This window comes from Oryctolagus cuniculus, chromosome 7, assembly GCF_051225735.1.
Source record: "Oryctolagus cuniculus isolate XC-2025 breed Fujian yellow rabbit chromosome 7, ASM5122573v1, whole genome shotgun sequence".
In the NCBI taxonomy this organism is placed as follows: Eukaryota; Metazoa; Chordata; class Mammalia; order Lagomorpha; family Leporidae; genus Oryctolagus; species Oryctolagus cuniculus.
The window spans coordinates 27,859,933-27,884,880 of record NC_142873.1 but is presented as its reverse complement, the minus strand read 5'-3'; the positions used below and the strand labels follow the sequence as shown (position 1 = coordinate 27,884,880).

Sequence of the window (24,948 nt, the reverse complement as noted above, 5' to 3'; positions counted from 1 at the left end):
AGGGTAAAGAAGCCATGGAAAACCTTCAAATTACCTTCCCCTCTCCCCATAGGCAGATTTCTATCTAAGAGGATTAGGCCCTTAAACTCAGGACTGGAGGTTCTAGTGATTCCCTCCAAACCAGATTAAGGTAACCAGTTACTCCATTTTGCCTTGGGCTTTACCATTTCTATCACTGAAAGTCCTACATCTTCGGAAATCCCTCAGTCTTAGGTAAGCCTGAGTGGTTGGTCATCTACTTGGTTCCCTCCTTGGATTAATCCCTTTGCAGTATCTGTGCTTTTCAGCTCATGTCCCCAATCTGTTGGCTTTATTTTTACCTCTCTAATGCCGTTTGCAGTGTGTTATGACTGCTCTTTACCCACCACTCAGACAGTTGCTTTTTCAGGGCAGGAACCACAACTGGAGCATTTGGTCCCCTAGAACTTTGCACAATGCCTGTTGTATTGCAGGTGTTGTATACATGTTTGGTAAGTGATGTTTTGATCACAGAATTCTGAACTTGATATGTGTTTTGGCTACAATCTTCTTTTTCCCCAGATATAACGGTTTGTGCCCATGACCACATCAGCTGGCATCTGATTGGGATGAGCTCTGGCCCAGAATTGTTTTCCATTCATTTCAATGGCCAGGTCCTGGAGCAGAACCACCACAAGCTTTCAGCTATCACCCTTGTTAGTGCTACATCCACCACGGCAAATATGACTGTGAGCTCAGAAGGAAGGTGGATCATATCTTCTTTCATCCCTAAACATTTCCAAGGCAGGTAACTCTTCTGACAGTCTTAATTCTAAATGCAGGCTCTATTCTTGCCAGGTACCAACTCCCCCCATCCCCTTCATTCTTTCAAGCTACCCACACCCCAAATAAAAAGGCCTTGGGTTCTAACACCCTTTAAAAACTCTTCTCTTACACCCCAATGATTTGGATGGAAGAAGTAGAGGAACTGTCAAAGATTGCTTATAATTAGGCAAAAGGTGAAGAAGCCCTGACTTCCTTAAAAGGAGGAAAGAGGAAGGAAATAAGTGCATACACAGAGGTGGTCTTTCTTGAGAACATCTCATCCATAGCTGAAGACAAAGGCCTTGGTGCTGGACTACGACAAACATCCACAAATATACAGAAGCGCCAAGTTACAGAAACTGCAAAAGTATTAGTGTCATCTTCATTTCACAGACAAATGGACGGTAACAAGAAAAATGAGAACTCAGCAAGACAGAAGTCACAGGGCTTTAAGGGTCTGGATATCATAAAACATCTTCCTGCTCCAAAAGAAACAAAGGGGATCTCCCTAAGGTTTTCTACTAACTCTTCTTCCTTTCCTCATCTTTTTTATTCTAGCCCGCTCTGGACTCAATGAGAGTTCCAATCCAAAGTGTGCAAAAATTGCCAGAGTTTTCCTTTTACTGTGATTATTTAAACCTTCCACCAGTGGAGTTTTAAAATATGCATTTTAGATCAGTTCTAATTTCAGCTCTCAAATTTTTTCACTGTCTGTATATCCTATCTCAGCTGGAATGCAAGCTTACCTTGACATTAAAAACTGCCCAAAGAAAACCAGGAGTCCCAAGAAACTAACTCGTGACCAGAGACGGCACATTAAGAGGTGGGAATACTTCATTGCTGCAGAGGAAGTCATCTGGGACTATGCACCTATAATACCAGCAAACATGGACAAGTGAGTTGTTGGGGTCCACACCACTGTGTGAAGGTCCAGGACACATTTCCTAGGGTGCTAGATGGTGCAGGAGCAAAATGTCACAAGTAGACAAATATAGAGATCTCCTTGTCTGATTCACTCTTGAATCATCCTAAATTCACCAAAGGAATTCAGTCTAAATAATAACAGCAGCTACCACTTGGTGAAGGCTTCTATTACCAAACACTGCTTTAGACATTTTTAAAGGACTTCACTTCAATTCTGTAAGTTTGATACTACTGTATCACTTTTTATCATTATCAACGTGGGAGTATGTCAAATCAGAAATTTGGAAATTCAGCTAGCTCTCAAACACTTGAAAAGATACTCAAGTTCACTTGTAATAAAAGAAATACAAATTAAACTTCACTGGAATACTATTTTTCATCTATCAGATCACGAGTCTAGATGACATCATCTGTTGAAACTGCTGCAGTAAATATGCACTTTCATACATTCCTGGTGGAAGAGTACATTGGTAAAGCCCTTTTGAAAAAGTGTCAACATGTTAAATGCATATGCCTTGTGATGCTTCAGTTTCACACTGGGAATTTAAATATGTAGATATACTTGTTTACAAATGAAATGATGTATGTATCGAGTATTCACTTTTGCATTTTTAGTAGTAGCAAAAATGGGTAATGACTCAAAATACCCATCAATAAGAAACTAGTTTAATGCATTATAGTATATTCATACAAAGGAATACCAGGCATCTGCAAAAAATGCTAACCAACATTCTCCATGTACCAATACAAAGAGGTCTTTAAACCATATTGTTATATTAAAACTTTGAGGTAGAGAGCAGAGTATAGATAGTTTTCTGTTGTTAAAAGGGTAGGAGATGAAAATATTTATATTCGCTTATTTACATATTATATTCTTATTTAATATTTATATATATTCACATATAACATTCATATAGTATTTCTGGAATTAGGCACATGAAACGAAATTGTTTTTTAGATATTTTATTTATTTATTTGAAAGTCAGAGTTATACAGAGAGAGGAGAAGCAGAGAGAGGTCTTGCATCCGATGGTTCACTCCCCAGTTGACTGCGAAAGCTGGAGCTGTGCCAATCCGAAGACAGGAGCCAGGAGCTTCTTCTGGGTCTCCCATGCAGGCGCAGGGGTCCAAGGATTTGGGCCATTTTCTACTGCTTTCCCAGGCCATAGCAGAGAGCTGGAATGTAAACGGAGCAGCCAGGTCTCTAACTGGCGCCTATATGGGATGCTTGCGCTTCAGGCCAGGCCATTAACCTGCTGCACCACAGCGCTGGCCCTATAAAATGAAATTAATTTAAGGGACTACCTAAAAAATTCAGGGAGGGGTTGGAAGGCCAGGTTGAGGGTGTGAGAGTTTTCACTATAATAAAAATAATATTCCTGTTAAAAAATTAACAAAAAGAGCAAAAAAGAAGTTTGAACAAGATTATATAATTAGTGATGGAGCTGTCCTAGCCATGGTCAGTGCTTGTCACTGTACAAAATAAGTGCATAAAATGCATCCTTAATCATGGAATTTCTGCTTTTGCAAACTTATGCGATAAAGAAGGCCAAGAGGAAACAGGATTCGTGTTGCTGCCTCAGAGTCATTTATCTCAGTAGCTACAGAGGGTAGATAAGGAAGTTGCTTTCATTTGGTTTCCGAGGTTGGGTAGATAGTGGAAGGGAAAAACAGTGCAGAACTCTAATATAGATTTATTACAAAGTAAAAACCTTCGTGGAGTAATGAACATGCTTTTTAAAGATGGAGAAATTCCTAGGAGGCCAATAAGGATATCATAGATTAAGTGATAGGAAAGACTTTGGAAAAATTCCAGTGTTTCCTATTCTTTCAGCTTGTATAGACCTTTTTCCAGAGATATCTAAAGTTGGCTGTTATCAGCCAAGAGTGACAGGAAGATCGAAGTAGCTGCTTCTAGCTAATCAACTATGACTTTATTGATGTTAGAAGAGTCAACCCAGAGGTTTCCAGTTTTACAACTAGAAAGAGGCCACCATGACGGTGTTGCAAACTACCTGAGGAACTTTTATAGAGAAAGAGCATTTTTAGCTAATCCACAAGTAGCACTTTTCGGCACAAGGGCTTCCCCATTGTACTGGGGATACCACTTGAGGAAGGCTTTTAATTTGTTTTTGTTTTTGTTGTTCATTTCACTTTAAGAAAATACAGGTCTTTGCACTTGGATAATTTCTCAAACCAAATTGGAAAACATTATAAGAAAGTTGTTTACAAGCAGTACCAAGATGAGAACTTCACCAAACGCATGGACAATCCCAATATCAAAGAAGATGGGATCTTGGGTCCTATTATTAGAGCCCAAGTCAGAGACACACTCAAAGTAAGTAACAGAAATATAGACCATAGAGGAAAATAACCTGTGAAAGACAGGCCATAGGATATCTGATTACTGGTTTATTTTTATGAGAAAGAAGCATTATAATTTTAAATTCATATGTAGTTTAGTTTTTATTTAATAGTTGTACTTATTTATAGTCTGCTTAATAATGCAATGGAGCTAGACAGTTTATCAAAGTATAAAGGAAGAAACCAAAGAGTGTAATCTGAGTGAAGAATAATATGAGGAATAAGAAAATAAAGCCATAGATAAGTATAATGAAATACTCATTATATGAAATACTCATACAAGCCACATAATCCCATAAGACTGCAAATTTTGTCCTGGCTTTATAAAAGCTACAATGAAAAATGAAATATGCCAGGGCAATATTTACAATATCTATTTTAAAAAGCACAGTTTTCACTCTTACTGAGACCTAATAGGAATTTCTTCCATGGAGCCTTTAAAAGAGAATGCTATGTGATACAGTGGATGGTATTCTTGCCCAAATTCCTGCAACTGCTATAATAGATTTTTAATTTTTAAAATTCGTTTTCATTTTATTTGAAAGGCACAGAGAAAGAAAGGGACAGAGACCTTTCATTCACTGGTTCACTCTCCAAATGCCCACAACAGCCCCAACTGAGTCAGGCCAAAGTCAGGATCCTGGAATTCCATCTAAGTCTCCTAGGTAGCAGGGACCCAAGTACTTAAGTCATCACCTGCTGCCTCCCAGGGTGCGCATTAGAAAGAAGCTGGATTAGAAGCAGAACTGGGACTGAAATCAGGCACTCCTAAATGGGATGTAGGCATCCTAAATGATGTCTTAAATGTTATACCAAATACTCGTCTCAATAATACATATTTTTAAAGCTTCATAGCTCTTTAATGTTTCTCTTTGTAGCTGAGACCATAAAAGTAAACACTGTTGAGTAAAAACAATTCTTGGATGTGGTCTAGCTGAGCAGCTCTCTGAGGCTTGATCTCTGGTGAAGGTGAATTTCCAATTTTAGTATATGTGCTGCGGAAGCGAGCACAGGTCAATTTCAATACATTATCAGGAGTGAGGAGTTTGTCTCCAATAATTTCCCTTAAATGTTTTGTCACATCACTGAGATCGTAAGAACTGGGCTGCAGACAATCAAAAGTTGCAATCTTTTACAAGATCCTAGAACACAGATTATCCACCAATTAGGGATGATCCAAATGCCTCCACAATCAACCAAGTAGAAGGTAATTGTTCATCTTTCACAAAGACTAAAGGGCCTAACTAGGACTCCTGTATAAATAATGGTCATGACATGGTCTATTTTGTCCATTTAAAAACCAACCTGTGGCACAGCAGTTTAAGCCTCTGCCTGTGACACCAGCATCCCATATACGTGCTGATTCCAGTCCTGGCTGCTCCATTTCCAATCCAGCTCTCTGCTAATGCACCTGGGAAAGCAGCAGAAAATGGCTCAAGTGCTTGTGCCCCTGCACCCGTGTGGGAGACTGGATGAAACTCCTGGCTCCTGGCTTCAGCCTGGCCCAGCCCCAGCCTTTGCAGCCATTTTGGAAGTGACCCAGCAGATGGAAGGTCTCTCTCTCTCTCTCTCTCTCTCTCTCTCTCTCTTTCTCTCTCTCTCTCTCTCCCTCTCCCCTTTTTCCTCCCTCCCTCTCTCTCTGTAACTCTGCATTTCAAACAAATAAATCTTTTTAAGAAGCTAAGCAAAGCATTCTTTCTGCCCCATTTCCGACCCCTTTAAAGTGCTTTTAGGTGGTTTAAACCTCTTTGAGAGTTCAGGACTTGACTAATTGCCTGTGTCCCACAAGGAAATGATTTCATTGACAATGAGCCTGGGAGCTCTGTCATGCAGGGGAAGGAGATCTGGTACATAGATGAGAAGGCCTACACTGAAAGCGGCTTGTGGCTCAAGCTGAAAAGAGAGGGAGAGGAGGATGTGCACTGGCTTGAAGAGGGGACAGCTGCTAAACTGTCACAACTTTAAGGTCAAACGCTTCTATTTTCCACATCAATATGTGTGTGAAACTCTCTGAAACACTCCTGCCAAGGAATGGGATGATGCTGCTATTCAGGTAAACAGAACTTTCCCACAGTGTACATATATGTACACTAGAACATGTGCACATGTGCACACACCTACACACACACCCCCCTCCTCTTCAATAGCCAAATATGCAAAGCTAACATCCTATTTCAGTTCTCATGATCAGTCTTAAATCCTGAAATAACAACTTTGATTTAACCTTGCAGATTGTATTCAAAAACTCAGCCAGCCGCCCCTATAGCATTTACCCCCATGGAGTGACCCTGTCCCCTTATGAAGTTGAAGTCAACTCTTCTTCCTCCAGCTCAGGTTTGTATCTTTCACTTCTACTGAACAAAACTAGTGACCTCTGAGAGGCTCCCATATTTTTTTACAGACCTCTTTGCGCAGTGGTATAACCAGGGCAGTAAAGGAGTAGACATACAGGACCATCCAGCCAAACTGGATCACACAGCCAAACCCTCCTGGATTTGGGGAGTGCTGTTAAATGGCACAAATACTGTCCTGTATTAGAGTTATAGTGGCCTCTAGTGGATCAATATTGAATGGCTACATCTATTTGGAATCCAAGCAGAACTTAATATGAGAATATTCCTTTCCTGGTATTAATTGGTTCTAATGAAAGCTCATATTTTAACTACCTATATATCATCATCATCATCAATTTCATCATTAAGTATCTTTCCAAATGAAAACATCTTTGAATATATTTTCTTCTAGGCAATAAAACTGTGACCAGAGCAGTTCAACCAGGGGAAACCTATATTTATAAATGGAACATCCTAGAGTTTGATGAGCCCACAGAAAATGATGCTCAGTGTTTAACAAGACCATACTACAGTGACGTGGACATCACAAGGGACATTGCCTCTGGACTTATAGGGCTACTTCTAATTTGTAAGAGCAGATCCCTGGACAAGCGAGGCATACAGGTATTTTGTCCTTGAAGTAGCCTTTTAGAAGCTCCATGACCTTCTTCTAGATGGAACAGATTAGATGCGATTGATAAAAAATGAGGCTTTCTTTCCACCTCCTGCTGCAATCCTGTCTTGACTCCCCTTCCCAAAGGTGGCCCTTTTCAGCATGAAGCAGCCAGAGCGATCATCGCCCAGTTCCCCTTAACAAATATTGGGGCTTCCATCTGGGAGGAGGGAATGTGAGGAGTCAGATGGGTTAATCATAGTCAGGGGATCCCAGTGGAATTTGGGGTGTAAAATATTTGCTTCCTTCCCCAAAACATTAACTTTAGCAAGAACAAACAGGCCGCCCTCCTTCCTTTGGAATCTCCAGATTTACCATGAGAATAGCAAGGGAGCTCTACCTGAGCTCACAGCTCATAATGAGAACAAGTTACCTCTCCCACCCTCAGCAGGCCAGACAGGATGGAGAATTGTAAATGAAGTCTTTGGACGGTTTTGTCCCCCTGCCTAGTAACAGAATGCCAATCTGATTGTCAGTATGGTTTCCTTCTGAAATTGTACTGAAAAAGCTGACTGCCACTAACTAGTTCCTTGGGTTTTCCTCTCTTGGAAGCCTCCCTCCATGCCACTCTGGCTGGAGGTCCTTGATTCTACTAAATGCTTTTAAATCTCAAAAAAAAAAGGGGGCTTTTCCTTCTTGAGAATAGTAAACATTAATTCATCCTCTTCAGTGTGACTGTGATAACATGTATTATATTGGCTACTTTTTTGTCTTGTCTGCTTTTATCTGAACTCTCACTGCAGAAGGCAGGTCTGTAGTGCAAAACTGCATTTTGTTTTAGTTGAAAATTCCAAGTCTCTTGGTATTGGCTATGTGATGAGCAAATCACTTAGCTTCTCTTTGTGTTTGCCTTTTATCAAATGAGAAACCCCTTCCTAAAATTTTTACAAGGGTTTTTTTTTGGGGAGTTCAATGAGACACCACCTGGGAGATACGGTAAGCTGTGTATCAATCTCTTTTGAGAGGCTAGTGGGGTTAGTGCTGTGGCTCACTTGGTTAATACTCCATCTGCGGCACCAGCATCCCATATGGGCACTGGGCTCTAGTCCTGGTTGCTCCTTTTCCAGTCCAGCTCTCTGCTGTGGCCCAGGAAGGCAGTGGAGGATGGCCCAAGGGCTTGGGCCCCTGTACCCACATGGGAGACCAAGAGGAAGCACCTGGCTCCTGACTTCAGATTGGCACAGCGCCGGCCATAGTGACCATTTGAGGGGTGAACCAAGGGAAGGAAGACCTTTCTCTCTGTCTCTCTCACTGCCTAACTCTATCCGTCAAATAAAAAAAAGATAGAGGCTTTCACTAAGAGAGACAGGAGAGATGCCATGGAGACACAATGTCATGGAGTTGGACCCAGACTGTGGCCTACCTCCAGAGGCTAAATTAAATAAATAATGATATAAATTGCAAAAATATTGGAAACAATGATACTAAATGTAGGATTTTTGTCTTTACTGAAATAATAGTCTCATGTTATTAACCAAAAATTTCTAGTTAGGCTAAATTATCATCAAAGAGATCTCATGCCAGTACATCCAAAACAAATATATGATGAATCAGAAATGGATCCTTGGAAAGGCCAGATTTGTTGATTTAGGAAAGGAAATGAATAAGGAGGGGATAAAGCCCTCCTTTTACAATCTTGTCTCATTCTTTGCAATTGTTTTTATTTGTTTTATTTTGTTTTACTTTTTAAAGATTTATTTGTTTATTTGAAAGAGTGACAGAGAGGGAGGAAGGGAGAGCCAGGGAGATCTCTCCACTGATTCACTCCCCCAAATGGCCACAATAGCTGGGGCTAGATCAGGCTGAAGACAAGAGCCAGGAGCTGCATCCTGGTCTTTCGCGTGGATGACAGGGTCCCAAGTACTTGAGCTATCTTCTGTTACCTTCTCAGGAGCATTAGCAAGGATCTGGATGAGAAATAGAGCAGCCGGGGCTCAAGCCAGTGATCTGATGTGGTATTCTGGCGATGGAAGCAGAAACTTAACTTGCTATATCACAAAGCCAGCCCCTCTTTCCAAATATTCTAAACATATTCCATTGATCACACATGTTGAAAGGTTCCCAGTTACAGGGATAAGCAGACTTCCATTTGTGATGAAATGGGATTTTTCTAATGGGATGTCTCACCTCTGAATTTTCTGATCCACTCGGCTGGCTGCCTTTGCGTGTTGCTGTTAGCTTTAGCAAGTGCTTTATACACAATGGACTGTGATAAATTCCTGAACTGTGTGACTTCTGTGACAGCAAGGACTGTGACCCTTCGGTTTCTGAGAAGTACTCAGTGATGTAGGTAGTCACGTGGAACACTAATCACTGGACACAGCACTTTCACCTCCTAGAGAGCTGCTGACATTGAGCAGCAGGCTGTGTTTGCTGTGTTCGATGAGAACAAGAGCTGGTACCTTGAAGACAACATCAACAAGTTCTGTGAAAATCCAGATGAGGTGAAACGTGATGACCCCAAGTTTTATGCTTCAAACATCATGAGTAGTAAGTCTGACACTGTGTCATTTTTGACTCTTGTAGTTGAAGTGTTAACGATGCCCACATGCGGAGATGTGGATTAGGATATGCTTGCTGCAGAGTTCTTGTCCTCACTTCTGGTCCAGGGCTTGGTGATACAATCCTGCTAGATCTTATTACCAGGCTGAGTACATAACTAAAAATATTGCCTAAAGCAGTATCTCTTAAATGATAATGAAAATATATGAACTTGATACTTGAATAAAATCTGTATCATCGATGAAAGCAAGGAGTAATAAAACTGGCGAAACATGCTAAATAGTCTCCACTTTTAGGGGCATCCCTTATCATTTAGTGATTAATACATCAAGAAGAATTCCTTATATTATGCTTTCCCTCTAGGTAGAATTATTCTGGATAATATTCTAAATTTATCTTCATCATATCGTTAAAGGCAGAACACAAGGAACAAAATATTTGATATCCATTTGACACAGGAAAGAGTAAATTGATGCAGATGAGAAGCATTATCTTTATCCTGACATTGTTGCTTGCTAACTAAGAGCATATGCTCTCATTAGGGAAGAGTGAGTTTGATCTTCTATTTAGCACATTAGACCTGGTAAGGCTAATATTGGATAGTCACTGCTTTGACACAACATCAATTTATGCTGAAACATTTATTGTAGGTTTAATTAGTCACATCCCTTTTGTGGGCACAGGCCTGGCACTTGAACAGACTTTTCTCTTTCAGCTATCAATGGTTATGTGCCTGAGAGCATACCCATTCTAGGGTTCTGCTTTGATGACACTGTCCAATGGCACTTCTGCAGTGTGGGGAATCAGGATGACATTTTGACCATTCACTTTACTGGGCACTCCTTCATCTATGGAAAGAGACATGAGGACACCCTGACCCTCTTCCCCATGCGTGGAGAATCTGTGACCGTCACAATGGACAATGTTGGTAAGAACTGGACCCTTGGAGAAGAAGCTGACTTCTAATCTCTGCACTGCTGAGTTCTTCTATAGCTCTCCAGAGAACCATTGCTCCCCTGGTTCATCTCCCTGAGCCCCTGCAGGCTTCCTTCAAATGCTCCTCATGATTTGCATTCGGGAGATAAATGACTTAAGTGGGTCAAAGTCTTTAATGTGGGCCCCATTTATACATCTCTGGACTAAGGCAAGAAATAAAAAACAAACAACAGCAGAGAGATAAGGAAGAAGCATAAATACTTTATAAACTCAATAGCATTTCTTGATCAAAAAGCCCCTTTCTGCCATTTGGAGGTCCCCTATGGTTAGCAATCATTAGATATAGTGCCTTAGAGGCTACCCAGAGATAGCTTTAGAGTTTGCCAGACCCAAGTTTAAATCCTGTTGTTACCTTAGACAAAGCTACTTGGCTTCATTGAGTCTCAAATTTGAAAAACAGTATAATAATACCTTACAAAGGTGCTCTGATCATTACTTACAATGTGCACCAAGTGCCCAGATTTCAGTAAGTAGTAACTTTTCCAGAGTTCCTGGGAGATCTTTAGTGTGCTAGCAATTCACACATTTTGAAGAGATTCAAAGTTGCCCTGGGCCTACCTGAGTCATTACTTAGAAATACCTGAGTATTTCTTATTTGTGGGGATAAACTTGTTCATTATCTCTCTAATTCTCAAGTAAATGTCAGCCAACAGGATGTTTATGATACTCAGGATCCACTTTATTCTTGATTCACCTCTTTTTAATATATTCTAAGATAGTGATGCTTGAACCATTTGTGCTGAAAGACATTTTTCCCTCCTTAATCTCCATTGACCAATACTTTTGGTGTATATTCTGCTTAATGAGATAAGTACTCTGATCATGTGCTTAGATGCCACAACCATATCAAATTACTGAAAGGAAGAAAGGACAAAAGGAAAGGAGAGAGGGAGGGAGGGAGGGAGAGACAGAGAGGTAGAGAGAAAGAGGAAAACATTTTTAAGGCCTTTATTTCCAGTTTTTCTGTTTCTGTCATCATGGAGCAGTAATCAGTAGTTTACAGATTAGCAATAGTCCCACATATCACCCTTGCACTTTCTTGATGAAAGTTCATTAGAAATTAACTGCCACACTGAATCCTAGTGCTTTATATCTTTTCCCAGATGTTCAGCTCTATCTTTTTTCTTCTGTAGGAACTTGGATGTTAACTACCGTAAATTCTGGTCCAAGAAGCAAAAACCTAAGGCTGAGATTCAGAGATGTTAAATGTAACCGGGATGATGATGACGACTCATATGAGATTTACCAACCTCCAACATCTAGTCCCATAGATACACGGAAAATGCGTGATTCTTCAGAAAACAGAGATGAGGAGTATGATGCTGAGTATGATTACCAGAATTCACTGGCTTCCTCGTTAGGAATTAGGTCATTCAGAAATTCATCCCTGAACCAGGAGGAAGAGGAGCTCAATCTTACTGCCCTAGCCCTGGAGGGCAGCTCTGAAGTCATTTCTGCAAGCACAGGTGCAGCTCTTGGTTCAAATTCTTCTTCTCCAAGGAACATCAGTAGGCTCATGGTGGATAACCTCACAGGACCTCAGAAAACCTTTCCTCACTCAGGAAGCGCTGGAGCTGGGTCCCCCCTGAGACACCACGGTGGCTTAGACAATGACTCAGTTCTCAACTCTTCCACCAAAGAGAGTAGCCCTTATTCAGAAGACCCTATAGAAGATCCTTCACAGTCGGATATCACAGGGATACACTTACTTCCACTTGAGGCAGAACAATCCAGAAGTCAAGAACATGCTGAACACAAGGGATCCAAGGTGCAAAGAGACAGAGCAGCAAAGCACATGTTCTCCTGGATGGAGTTACCAACACATAAACTTGAGAAACATTCAAACCAAAATAATGCTTCTCCTTCCAGAATGGAGCCCTGGGAGAACATTCCTAGTGCTCTGTTACTCTTAAAACAAAAGGACCCATCTAAGATTTTGAATGGGAAGTGGCATGTGGCTTCTGAGAAAGGCAATTATGAAATAATCCAAGATGCTGATGAAGACGTGGCTCCTAAAAAAATGCTAAATGGCTCCCAGGGTGCCTCGAGGGCTTGGGAAGAACACACCCCCTTTACAAACAAACCTAGAAAGCACAGTGGCCACACATTTCCTGGGTTCAAACATACGTCTCTACGAGCAGAGCAGGGTGGAGGAAATAGGAGACCGAAGAAAAGCCCGTTTTCCATCAAGACACGAAAAAAGAAAAAGGAAGAGAAACTTGTACACTATGTTCCTCTGTCTCCCAGGAGCTTTCGCCCTCTGACAGGAGAGACAGACACGAGACTTGAACACTCATTGTTTCCTCATAAGTACAAAGACACATCTCTCCCCACAGACCTCAATCAGACATCCCCTTCTGTGAATGTTGACATGATTGCCTCACTTCTTGACCATAATCAGAACCCCCCAAATGGCCCTGGCCAGACAAGTTCTCCTCCAGATCTTTATCAGATGGTGTCCCCAGAGGAACACCATCAAACATTCCCTACTCAAAACCCTGATCAAATGTACTTGACTACAGTCCCCAGTCACAGGTCCTCTCCTCTACAGCTCACACAGATGCCTCACTATGACATAAGTTTTGAGTCCTTCCCTACTGAAAGTAATCAAATGTCCCCTTCCTTGGAACGTGAAATAGGGCAGACAACTATCTCTCCAGATCTTAGCCAATCAGCCTCCTCCCTAGACATAGGCCAGGTGCCCCTTTCTCCTGACCTTGACCAAGGGACTTCCTTCCCAGACCTCAGCCAGATGCCCCTTTCTCCTGACCTTGACCAAGGGACTTCCTTCCCAGACCTCGGCCAGATGCCCCTTTCTCCTGACCTTGACCAAGGGACTTCCTTCCCAGACCTCAGCCAGATGCCCCCTTCCCCCGACCTTGACCAAGGGACTTCCTTCCCAGACCTCAGCCAGATGCCCCCTTCCCCCGACCTTGACCAAGGGACCTCCTCTCCAGACCTCGGCCAGATGCCCTCCTCCCCAGACCTTGGCCAGATGCCCCTTTCTCCTGACCTTGACCAAGGGACTTCCTTCCCAGACCTTGGCCAGATGCCCCTTTCTCCCGACCTTGACCAAGGAACTTCCTTCCCAGACCTCGGCCAGATGCCCCTTTCTCCCGACCTTGACCAAGGGACTTCCTTCCCAGACCTCGACCAGATGCCCCCTTCCCCCAACCTTGACCAAGAGACCTCCTCTCCAGACCTCGGCCAGATGCCCTCCTCCCCAGACCTTGGCCAGATGCCCCTTTCCCCCGACCTTGACCAAGGGACCTCCTTCCCAGACCTCGGCCAGATGCCCCTTTCCCCCGACCTTGACCAAGGGACCTTCTTCCCAGACCTTGGCCAGGTGACTCTCTCTCCAAACATCAGTCCAACAATCCTTTCTACACCATCATCTCTTCCAGATATTGATCAGACATCCTACCCTTCTGAGTCTGGTCAGCCATTGCCTTTTCCAGAATCTGGTCAGACTGTTGTTTATCCAGACCTTAGTCACATGCCATCTCCTTCATCTGCTCCTATACTCAATGATACTTTTAAAGAAGTTAATCCACTGGTTGTAGTGGGTGTCAGTGGAGATGATGGAGATTACATTGAGATTATTCCAAGGCAGGAGGTCCAGAGCGAAGAAGATGACTCCTCTGAAATTGATTATGTATCTTATGATGATCCTTACAAAACTGATCTTAGGACAGATATCAACTCCTCCAGAAATCCTGACAGCATTGCAGCATGGTATCTCCTCCGCAGCAACAATGGAAACAGGAGAAATTATTACATTGCTGCTGAAGAAATATCTTGGGATTATTCAAAATTTGCACAAAGATATGGGTAATTTTCTCCTTTTATATTCTTATTTTTCACTAGTATTGAAAAAAGTAATTACCATGATCCAGCAAGATAATTTGGGGCAAATTATACTAAGTATAACTTGGTTCATCTATTGTAACTGTTACCGGTGAATGGCAGGGTTCTTGTCTTCACGCAAGAAAGAATTCAGGCATGAGACAGAGAGTAGTGGAAAGTAAAATAGCAAGGTTTATTAGGGAAGGGACATCCGTAAGAATGGATGGGCACCTCTCCAGACAGAACCTGAAAGTGCCCAGTCGCTCAGACTCGGGGAGAGCAGGGTTACATGGTTGAGTGAAGAGAGATCCAGGTGGGCGGCTCAGCAGAGAGGCAGAGGGCTGAGCGTCCAGTCCAGTTGAGGCTGAGGGGAGGGTTTAAGGAGATGGGTCTTTGTCTTCTCACATCTCCTCCTGAAATAAAAGACTTTATGGGTGTAAATACTAGAAACTCCTATCTGAGTTTTCCCCCAGAAGTTATCAGACAGGAGGAAGCCTAGCTGGCTCTGCCCTGGGTTTAGAGGAAGGGTGAGCAAGACCTCCTGGAGTATCAGGGTGGGAGCAGGGTATTTGAAATGCAGATACTAGGCTGCATCTGGAAGATTATCAGGCAGAAGGGGCAGGGAGCCCCACCTGGCAGGTTATCGAGTAAAGGGGAGTAAAGGGGGCAGGGCAGGATGCAAATACTGGGCTGCCCCTGACACGTTATCGGGATGACTTTGAGATGCAAATGCTAGACCTAGCCATCTTCTTTTTAGGCCTTTGTCACACACACACACAAGCTCATATCTGATTTCCTACCTGACACGACTTGGTCTGTGAATTCCAAGACTTTGTGAGTTCCAAGATTAGTTTCTTGCTTTAGGTGACACTTGGACAACCTAAGAACAATCACTGAGAGAAGGTGATGATAATTCTGTAGTTAAATAAGCCTCTCTTATTACACATTTCCCTAATCCCTCATTTTCTTGACCCAATGCAAAGTCCATTCTACTCAGCTATCTGCGAATCAATAAGATATAACTGAAGTTGACCTCAAATCAAAGCTTGTAGGTAGAACTCTCTTTTTGCATTTATTTATTTACAAAGGAGTGTTTCTGGGAGATCTGTGTACCTGTTTTCTTTTAAATCATTTTCAATCCAATATTGCTGAGGGGTAGAAAGTTGTATTGGGCTAGGTTCTGTGACATGGGATAAAGATACAGAGATAAAAGAGAGGAAAAAGGAGCAAGGTTTTGTAAACTACAGATTCTCAGGGATATAGCAAGATGACTAGTCACAAATCATCTAAACATAGCCCTCAGCTTTTACAAAAGCTAAGTGTTAATCAATTAAAATCAAATTGTAATTATAGTAGGCAAACACAATGTAAGATTGATTTGTGCAAATTAGCTCATTAATTTGATGCCTGATAGTTCCACATCAAAACTCTATTTAAAACACTTTCTCCTGTAATGTTCTATTTAGATGCAGCACCCATTATCATGTACACAAGAATAACTGGTTTTCTGAGGATTCCTAAGAAAGGCCATAAGAGGATAGGATTTAGGACCTGTCCAAAGTGGAAAAGGGTAGAACCAGTTCCTTCAAAATCTTGGATCCCATACAAGGCCTGGCCTACAACGCATTTTAATGGCAGTCGTGTTGTTTGACCAATATGTATTCTGTAGCATCATGTGCTAGGCTGAGAATCTGAATGGATGGAGTTAGTATGGGAGAAAGACTGAGAAGAAGGAAGAGTGAGATTAATTGAACAGCTGTAAACTTTATGTGTTCTATGGATGAGCTTTTAGCTTGTTTCCACAGACTTGCAAAACTTGAGAGTCAGTGGGAAAACGTGACATACTTTGGCCCCAAACTGAGCTGATGAACTATATGGAGGAAAATGTATCTTTTTGTACTTTAATCAAAGCTTTTGAGATAATTTTAGATTCACATACAGTTGAAAAATTAATACACAAAGATCCCTTGTTTCTTTTACCTAGTTTCCCTCAGTGGTAATATCTTAAAAATCTATAGCACTATATCACAACCAGAGAAGTACAATCAATACTGTCAAGATACAGGAGGCTTCCATCCCCACAAAAATCCCTGTATAGTCACATGGACCTCCTTCCATCTTTTTACTTCCATTCTTCTTGGCAACTGTTAATCTTATCTCTGCTTCTGTAATTATATCATTTCAAGAATATTACATAAGTGGAATTATGCAGCATGTAACTTTAAGGAATTGGACATTTTTTTATTCAGTATAATTCTCCAGAAATTCATCCACTGCAAGTATCAATAGTCTGTTCACTTCATTGCTGAGTAGTCCATAGTACAAGTGTACCACAAGGTTTTCTTTGTATATGTTGAGGGTATACAACATGATATTTAATATAGATATAAATTATGAAATCACTAAATCAATTAAATTAACATATGCATTATCTCACATACTTATTTTTTTGTGGTGAGAGCTTAAAATCTACCGTTTCAGCAATTTTCAAGCACACAATACATTGCTATTAACTATGTTACTAGATCTCCCCTTGTCTAAAGAAAATTTTGTATTTTTTAAAAATATTTATTTACTTATTTGAAAGGCAGAGATAAAGAGGAGAAGAAGGAGAGAGAGAGAGAGAGAGAGAGAGAGAGAGAGAGAGAGAGAGAAGAGAGATCTTCTATATGCTGGTTCACTCCCCAAATGGCTGCAATGGCCAGGATTGGTCTAGGCTGAAGCCAGGAGCCAGGAGCTTCAACCGGGTCTCCCGTATGGGGGTATTTGGACTATCTTCCCCTGTTTTCTCAGGTGCATTAGCAGGGAGCTACATGGGAAGTGGAGTAGCCAGGACTCCAACCAGCACCCATATGGGATGCTGGAGTGCTGGTGGCTTAGCTTTCTGTTTTTGTTTTTGTTTTTTAATATTTATTTATTTGAAAGGCAGGGTTACAGAGGCAGGAAGAGAGAGAGAGAGAGAGAGAGAGAGAGAGGTCTTCCATCCTCTTGTTCATTCCTCAGATGGCTACAATGGCTGGAGCTGGGCCGATCCAAAGCCAGGAGCCTGGAACTTCTGCCAGTTCTCTCACTTGGGTGTAGAGTCCCAAGGACTTGAGCCCTATTCTACTGCTTTCCCAGGCCATAGCAGGGAGCTGGATCAGAAGAAGAGTAGCTGTGACTGGAATTGTCGCCCATATGGGATGCAAGCACTGCAGGTGGCGACTTTACCCACTACGCCAAAGCACTGGTCCTGCAGCATCACAGTGCCAGCTATGAAATTTTTTATCTTTTGACCAACATCTTCCCAGTCAAATCCTAAGAATCACCATTCTACTCTCTGTTTCTACGAGTATGTTCTGCAGGTTCATTTATGTTGTAGAAAGAGATGGGGTTTCCTTCTTTTTATGCTGAATAGTATCTCAGTGTGTATATACCACAATGCCTTTTTTGAGTTTTAATTTTTTTTTGTAATGGGTTCAGCACAGTTCACAGAAATAGTTCTGAGAATATAATGATATCCTGTTTCTCCCTCCCTCCTTCCCTGCCCCTCTCCCCCCTTCTCCCCTTCACTTTTGAGTTAACATATCTTTAATTTACACCACAGAGGCCGGCGCTGCGGCTCACTAGGCTAATCCTCCGCCTAGCGGCGCCGGCACACCGGGTTCTAGTCCCGGTCGGGGCGCCGGATTCTATCCCGGTTGCCCCTCTTCCAGGCCAGCCCTCTGCTGTGGCCAGGGAGTGCAGTGGAGGATGGCCCAGGTGCTTGGGCCCTGAACCCCATGGGAGACCAGGAAAAGCACCTGGCTCCTGGCTCCTGCCATCAGATCAGCGCGGTGCGCCGGCCGCAGCGCGCTGGCCGCGACGGCCATTGGAGGGTGAACCAACGGCAAAAGGAAGACCTTTCTCTCTGTCTCTCTCTCTCACTGTCCACTCTGCCTGTCAAAAAAAAAAAAAAAAAATTTACACCACAGTCAAGGGCTTAATGCGCCAGCAAATAAAGAGTTCAACAAGTAAAAACCAAAGAAGGGCGGGTGCTGTGGCACAGCGGGTTAAAGCGCTGGCCTGAAGCACCAGCATCCCATCTGGGCACCAGTCCTAGTCCAGGCTGCTCCTCTTCCAATCCAGCTCTCTGCTATGGCCTGGGAAAGCAGTAGAATATGGCTCAAGTCCTTGGGACCCTGCAGCCGTGTGGGAGACCCTGAAGAAGCTCTTGGCTCCTGGCTTCGGATCGGCGCAGCTCCAACTGTTGCGGCCATCTGGGGAGTGAACCAGTGGATGGAAGACCTCTCTCTCTCTGTCTCTACCTCTATCTGTAACTCTGTCTTTCAAATAAATAAAATAAATCTTAAAAAAAAAAAAAGCAAAGAGAACCTAGTTTAGCAGAAATACAAGCAAAGGCTATAAACTATAATCAAATGGAAAAATGATTATTTTACTCTTATATAGTAAATTTCAAAGGAATCACTGATAATTAAAACCACTGTATTATAACATTTTTAACCATTAGTTTGACAAAGGCATAAAAGAAAATTGACAAAACTATATTGCAGCAGTACTGATACACACAGGCATTTCTTTTTTTTGTTTTTGTTTTATGATTTTTTAAGTTTAGCTCCCATATGTAAAAGAAAACATGTGTGTACCACATTTTCTTTTGCTGTTCATGTGTTGCTAGACATTTAGATTTATTCTATATCTTGATTATTGTGAATTATTATACACTGAATATGGAAGTGCAGATATCTCTTTAACATACTGATTTAATTTCCTTTGGCTTTGTACCCAGAAAATGGATCTATTTTTAATTTTTTGAAGATTTCCTCATACATTCCTACCCGCAATGTATAAGGGTTCCCATTTCTCCTCATCCTGCCAACACATATCTCTATCTTTCTTATAACATCCATCCTAACAGGTGTGAAGCAATGGGAGTCTCTTCATGATGTGATTTGTTTCTCTGATTATTGCTCACATTGAGAGTTTTTCATGTATCTGTTGGCTATTTGTATGTCTTCTTTTGAGAAATGGCTTTCAGATCCTTTGTCTCTCTCTCTCTCTCTTTTTTTTTTTTTTTTTTTTTTTACAGGCAGAGTGGACAGTGAGAGAGAGAGAGAGACAGAGAGAAAGGTCTTCCTTTTGCCGTTGGTTCACCCTCCAATGGCCACCGCGGCCGGCGCACCATGCTGATCCGAAGGCAGGAGCCAGGTGCTTCTCCTGGTCTCCCATGGGGTGCAGGGCCCAAGCACTTGGGCCATCCTCCACTGCACTCCCAGGCCACAGCAGAGAGCTGGCCTGGAAGAGGGGCAACCAGGACAGAATCCGGCGCCCTGACCGGGACTAGAACCTGGGGTGCCGGTGCCGCAAGCCAGAGGATTAGCCTAGTGAGCCACGGTGCCGACCCCTTTGTCTCTTTTTAATTGGGCTATTTGATTTTTTTCATTGAGTTCCCTATATTTTAGATATTAATTCCTTATCAAATTTATGATTTTCAAATATTTTATCCTATTCTATAGGTCACCTCTTTATTATTTCCTGTGCTGTGCATAAACTTTTTGTTTTGATGAAATCACAATTATCTATCTTTACTTTTACTAACTGTGCTTTTGGAGCCATTCCTAAAACATCTTTGCCCAAAGCAAAGCTTGGGAATACTGTGTTTTAGCAAAAGCAAATGTGAGGAAAATGCCTAGAGTACAAAACATCCATCCACCCTGTGATCCTCACAAGAGTGGCCTTATAATTCTGTTGAACAAACTCTGGCACTATCTCATTGAATGATTTTGTCTGCCTTTAATGCTAAAGTTTGCTATGTTAATATACAGTTATATTTATTCATTCACTTATATGCTTTACAACAAACATAAGTGTTTGCAATATACCAGATAAAGTGCTAGGTAGGAAAAGTAGCACGAGCAGCTAGGCACAACACCCGAGCTCATGAGGTTTATAGCTTAGTGGCAGAGCCAGATATTAATGGATAATCTCATAAATAAGTCACATGTGATTTGCTACATATACGGTAGAAATACTACAGGGATTCACTATATACTATATAATATTTGTAAATATAAAGAATGATGAGAAATTACTTAGAAAATGATAGTTAAGCTGGGAGTTGGAAGATATTTACTGGACTGTGTTTTGATTCATTCATTTTCCAACAAGGATTTACTAGACTTCCTCTATGTTAGGGACTGCATTCAGAAAGAGAGACAAATTCCTAAATTTTTGAACGGCCTTTGGTTTCTTCCTCTAAACAAATACTATTGTTATTTCAGTGATGACATGCATAATGAAGATGCTGATGATATTCCAAAGGCCACTGTGTACAAAAAAGTCGTTTTTCGAAAGTACCTAGATAGCACTTTTACCAGACGCGATCCTCAAGGGGAGAATGAAGACCATCTTGGCATTCTTGGCCCTGTCATCAGAGCTGAAGTGGATGATGTTATCCAAGTAAGTCATCTAGAGCACTACCAAGACCATAGGCTTTTCCACAAGTGCTACAGGATTGTAAAAGTGAAGGTGTCAAGACAGCTATACGTGAATTATTCATTTTTCTAGAACAAATAATTACATTTCTTTCAAAGGATGCTTGCCAAGCAATTGGATAAACTCCTAATTTTTTAAAGTGATGAGAATTAGGGCAGGCTATTTGGCCTAGCAGTTACAATGCTAGGACATCCACATTCCGTAATGGAGTGCATCCCAGCTCCTCCCCTGATTCCAGCTTCCTTCTAATACACACCCTGGGAGGCAGCAGGTGACAGTTCAAGTACTCGGGTCCCTGCCACTGACATGGGAGACCAGGACTGAATTCTTGGCTTCCCACTTTGGCCTGGTTTAGCCCCAGATGTTGCAGGGGAATTTGAGGAGTAAACCAGCAGATAGGGAAGTGTTTCTCTCTCTCTCTCTCTCTCTCTCTCCATATATATATATATATATATATATATAACATACAGAAAAATAATGCTGGAAAGCATATAATATAGGAGAGGTAACACTATAACTTTTATCTAAAACTAACATGGAAAATTAGTATGTTCAGGAGCAATTCAATTGGGTTTCATAGTAGTAGAGGTAATGGGAGTAATAAAAATTTAGAAATATCTCCTGATATATTCCTAAAAGGGAAAAAGGTGAAGTTAAGGACAATCCATAAGGTAAGTAATGGTGTCTCATGCTTTCCAAAAGCGAGCAGGTTTTCCAAGAATCTTGCCAGTCCTGGTCATTTCTTTAAAAATCCTCTATCCAGTTCCAGGTCTATAGTTGGCTTTGATAACAAAGTTTATTTAGCCCATTGTTTTTAAACTTACTTACCACAAAATAAATAAATAAATAAATAAATAAAGGCCCTGAAGTCTAAAGTAAACTAGCTTCCTAGACCCAAAAACATTCTTAAGATATTGCTAAATTTTTCAATCATCTTTTGTCTTATAAAAATACAAGTAAGTGGGGATATGAGACTTTTAATCATTCTAAATGATCCATGAAGATATGAGAGGTGACAGTCCTTTCTCATGCTTAGGGATTTTTTAATTCTTAGAAGTTACTGAAGAGGAGCTGGGAGGAGCTTTCTCCACAGGCCTGGCTGTGCTGAGGCATGCAGACTTCTCACGTGGCATTTAAGATCCTCTACCATCTGGTCCCAATCTGGCCCCAACCTGGTCTTCTCCAGTCTCATTTCTCACCAAGTCCACAGTTCACTCCATAGTCTCACCACACCCAGATCCCTGTCGTCCCCCCAGCTCCACCCCCCCACACCACCACCATGGCATGTTTTTGCTCTTCTGGGAGCTGGAAATGTCCTCTTTCTCTCTGCTGAGCTCCTGTTCATTCCATAAGAGCCAATTCCATTTCCTCAAAGAAACTTTCCTTAATTTTTTCAACATCTCCTAAACGTTCTGTGGGATTGGGTTTGTTCTTCTGGGGCATTCCCACCTAATCCCACTTCCGTTTTGTTAATAGCACCTGTTGTCTCTGTAGCTGGAGCTCCAGTTCACCTGTGCACATCTCACACCACCAGTAGCTTATTAAAAGCTTGCTGGGAGCCAGGACCAAGCCTCATTCATCTTTAACTCTCCGCACCTAACAGTAACATCTCATTTGTAGACAATGTCAATTTTCTATCCTTGAGCCTAAGATATCTTGATGTTTCTGGGGCTAGCCTACTTGGATCTGTCTCATGAGATGGTTGCAAAAACTATAGGAAAAAGTAAACTGATATTTAATTACAATTATAAGCACTCACTACATCATAGCTCTAATTTCATTACTGTACACTTTGTACCAATAATGCTGACATTTGGGGGTTTGTGTTTGTGTTAAGCCCTAATTGCACGCATGGATCATTCCATTTTCCAGGTTCGTTTCAAAAATTTAGCATCCAGACCATATTCTCTTCATGCCCATGGTCTTTCCTATGAAAAATCCTCGGAGGGAAAAACCTATGAAGATGACTCTCCTGAGTGGTTTCAGGAAGATAATGCTATTCAGCCAAACTGCAGTTATACGTACGTATGGCACGCCACGCAGCGATCAGGGCCGGAGAGCCCTGGCTCGGCTTGTCGGGCCTGGACCTACTACTCAGCTGTGAACTCGGTAGGTGCTTTCCTGGACAGCTTGTATTCTTGCCCTGACCTTATAACTTGGGCTTGCCAAATGGAAAGGCCTGATTATTTTTTGTGAAACATCTGCATTGTCTTTCAAGAGGATTGTGCAATAGTTCTGGTCCACCGCCTGCACAACCACAACCAGAACTCTCCATACAGCTCTTCAGGTGACAGAGAGACAAAATTTCTTCAGTGGACAGGAAAGAAGATTACTTAAATAGTCAGCCCCAAGTTAAAGTGCCTATATTTACAGAGCAAGACATTTATTTGCAATTTCTTGAACTAATTCTGTAAAGTCAAGACTGTTTTATTTGTATCATTCTACCCTGTATGTTTCAAAAATATACATTGCTCCTGGTAAACACAAACAATTTTATTGCTCCATTAACAACACCAAAAAAAAAAAAAAAAAAAAAAAAAACTCTTTTGCTTTAGGCACAGTGGGAAAAAGCAAGACTTAGGTTGGAATTTCTGTCCTGTCACTAGTAAGAGACATGACCCAGGGAAATTATGACATATTAGTACATAGCATATGGTAGGCACCTGGTAAATACATTTATTTAAAGAATGAATTTGTAAGTACTACATAGGATAATTGTCAGAATTCAATGAAATACTACAGGCTAAAGTTTAGTAGTAGATGTTCAATAAGTAGTATCCATTATGTTAGCAATAATATTGTTATCTGAACTGATAAAATATTAGTAAAAGGAAGCACAAATCAAAGGACTATGAATGCAATGGAATTAGAATGATAAGTATCTAGGTTTTTTAAGCTATTCATTTATAATCTTCAAACTGAGAGCCTCTGGGGAGATTTCTGGCTCTATATGATCAGCGATTGTCACAAGAGCAAAGAAAATCCCAAGAAAGGGAAACCACCAGGAGCCTTCAAAAAGTTCATGGAGGGGGCTGGTATTGCGACACAGCAGGTTAACCGCCACTTGCATCACAGAGTGGAGTGCTGGTTTGAGTCCGGCTACTCTGCTTTCAATCCAGCTTCCTGCTAATGCACTTCAGAAGGCAGTGGAAGATGGTCCAAAGCACTCGAGCTCTTGCCACCCCCCTAGGAGAGCAGGATGGAGTCCCTGGCTCCTGGTTTTGGCCTGGCCCAGATTTGGCCATTGCAGCCATTTAGGAAGTGAATCAGAATATGGAAGATCTTTCTGTCTTTCTCTTCCTCTCTCTCTCTTCATGTCTGTCTGTTGTTCTGCCTTTCAAATAAATAAATACTTTAAAAAAGCTCATAGAAAATGCATATTATGGAAAGAAACATGCATGGATTTCAATTTTTTACTCCTAAATAAACTATTCTTTTAATTCCATTTCCACAGACTTTTCGAAGTACCCTCATACATGCTTTGTACTCTTACTGTCTTCCAGGAAAAAGACATCCACTCAGGCTTGATAGGGCCCCTTCTGGTCTGCCGAAAAGGAACACTTCATAAGGCGAGCAACATGCCCGTGGACAGGAGGGAATTTATCTTACTCTTTATGGTCTTTAATGAAAAGAAGAGCTGGTACTATGAGAAGAAGTCCAAAACGTCTTGGAGACCCAGCTCAGAAGTCAAAAACCCCTATGAGTTTCATGGTATTTTCCTCAGAGTTTGATCTAATCTCTGAACTAAATTATACTGTGTTACAGGGATTCTTGCCACTGGTCTTCACAAGATGAAACATGCGATGCTTCTGAGGAAGCAGGAGCTAAATTAAAACCAAGTCCTTGACATATCAGAGGATTGTTATAACTTGGCAGGTGGTCCTGCTGGGGAAGGGGAGGAGGGAAAGTCTCAAAGGTAGCACCCAGAGGCTGTTGTAAAATCAACCAATCAACACAAACAGCAGGTGTGCTTCAGCTGGTGACCTACACTGAAACCATGCATGGTGTCCCGCACTTCAAAATAAACTTGTGACTCTTCTAAAACCAGAATGA

At 41.6% G+C, this 24,948-nt stretch overlaps 1 protein-coding gene across 2 annotated transcripts in view; it reads left to right on the top strand.

Annotated features, from left to right (window-relative positions):
• F5 (coagulation factor V) overlaps positions 1-24,948 on the top strand; it is a 70,756-nt gene that overhangs the window by 25,875 nt on the left and 19,933 nt on the right. The window contains exons 6-16 of one of the 2 annotated variants that reach the window (XM_008264079.5): positions 541-762; positions 1,513-1,678; positions 3,868-4,045; positions 6,303-6,405; positions 6,817-7,028; positions 9,417-9,567; positions 10,295-10,507; positions 11,709-14,406; positions 20,682-20,859; positions 22,768-23,004; positions 24,399-24,606. In XM_008264079.5, coding sequence (XP_008262301.3) covers positions 541-762; positions 1,513-1,678; positions 3,868-4,045; positions 6,303-6,405; positions 6,817-7,028; positions 9,417-9,567; positions 10,295-10,507; positions 11,709-14,406; positions 20,682-20,859; positions 22,768-23,004; positions 24,399-24,606 — 4,566 coding nt within the window. Of the gene's footprint in view, positions 1-540; positions 767-1,512; positions 1,679-3,867; positions 4,046-6,302; positions 6,406-6,816; positions 7,029-9,416; positions 9,568-10,294; positions 10,508-11,708; positions 14,407-20,681; positions 20,860-22,767; positions 23,005-24,398; positions 24,607-24,948 lie in introns of those variants that run through there. The other variant, XM_089336932.1, reaches the window with a different exon arrangement.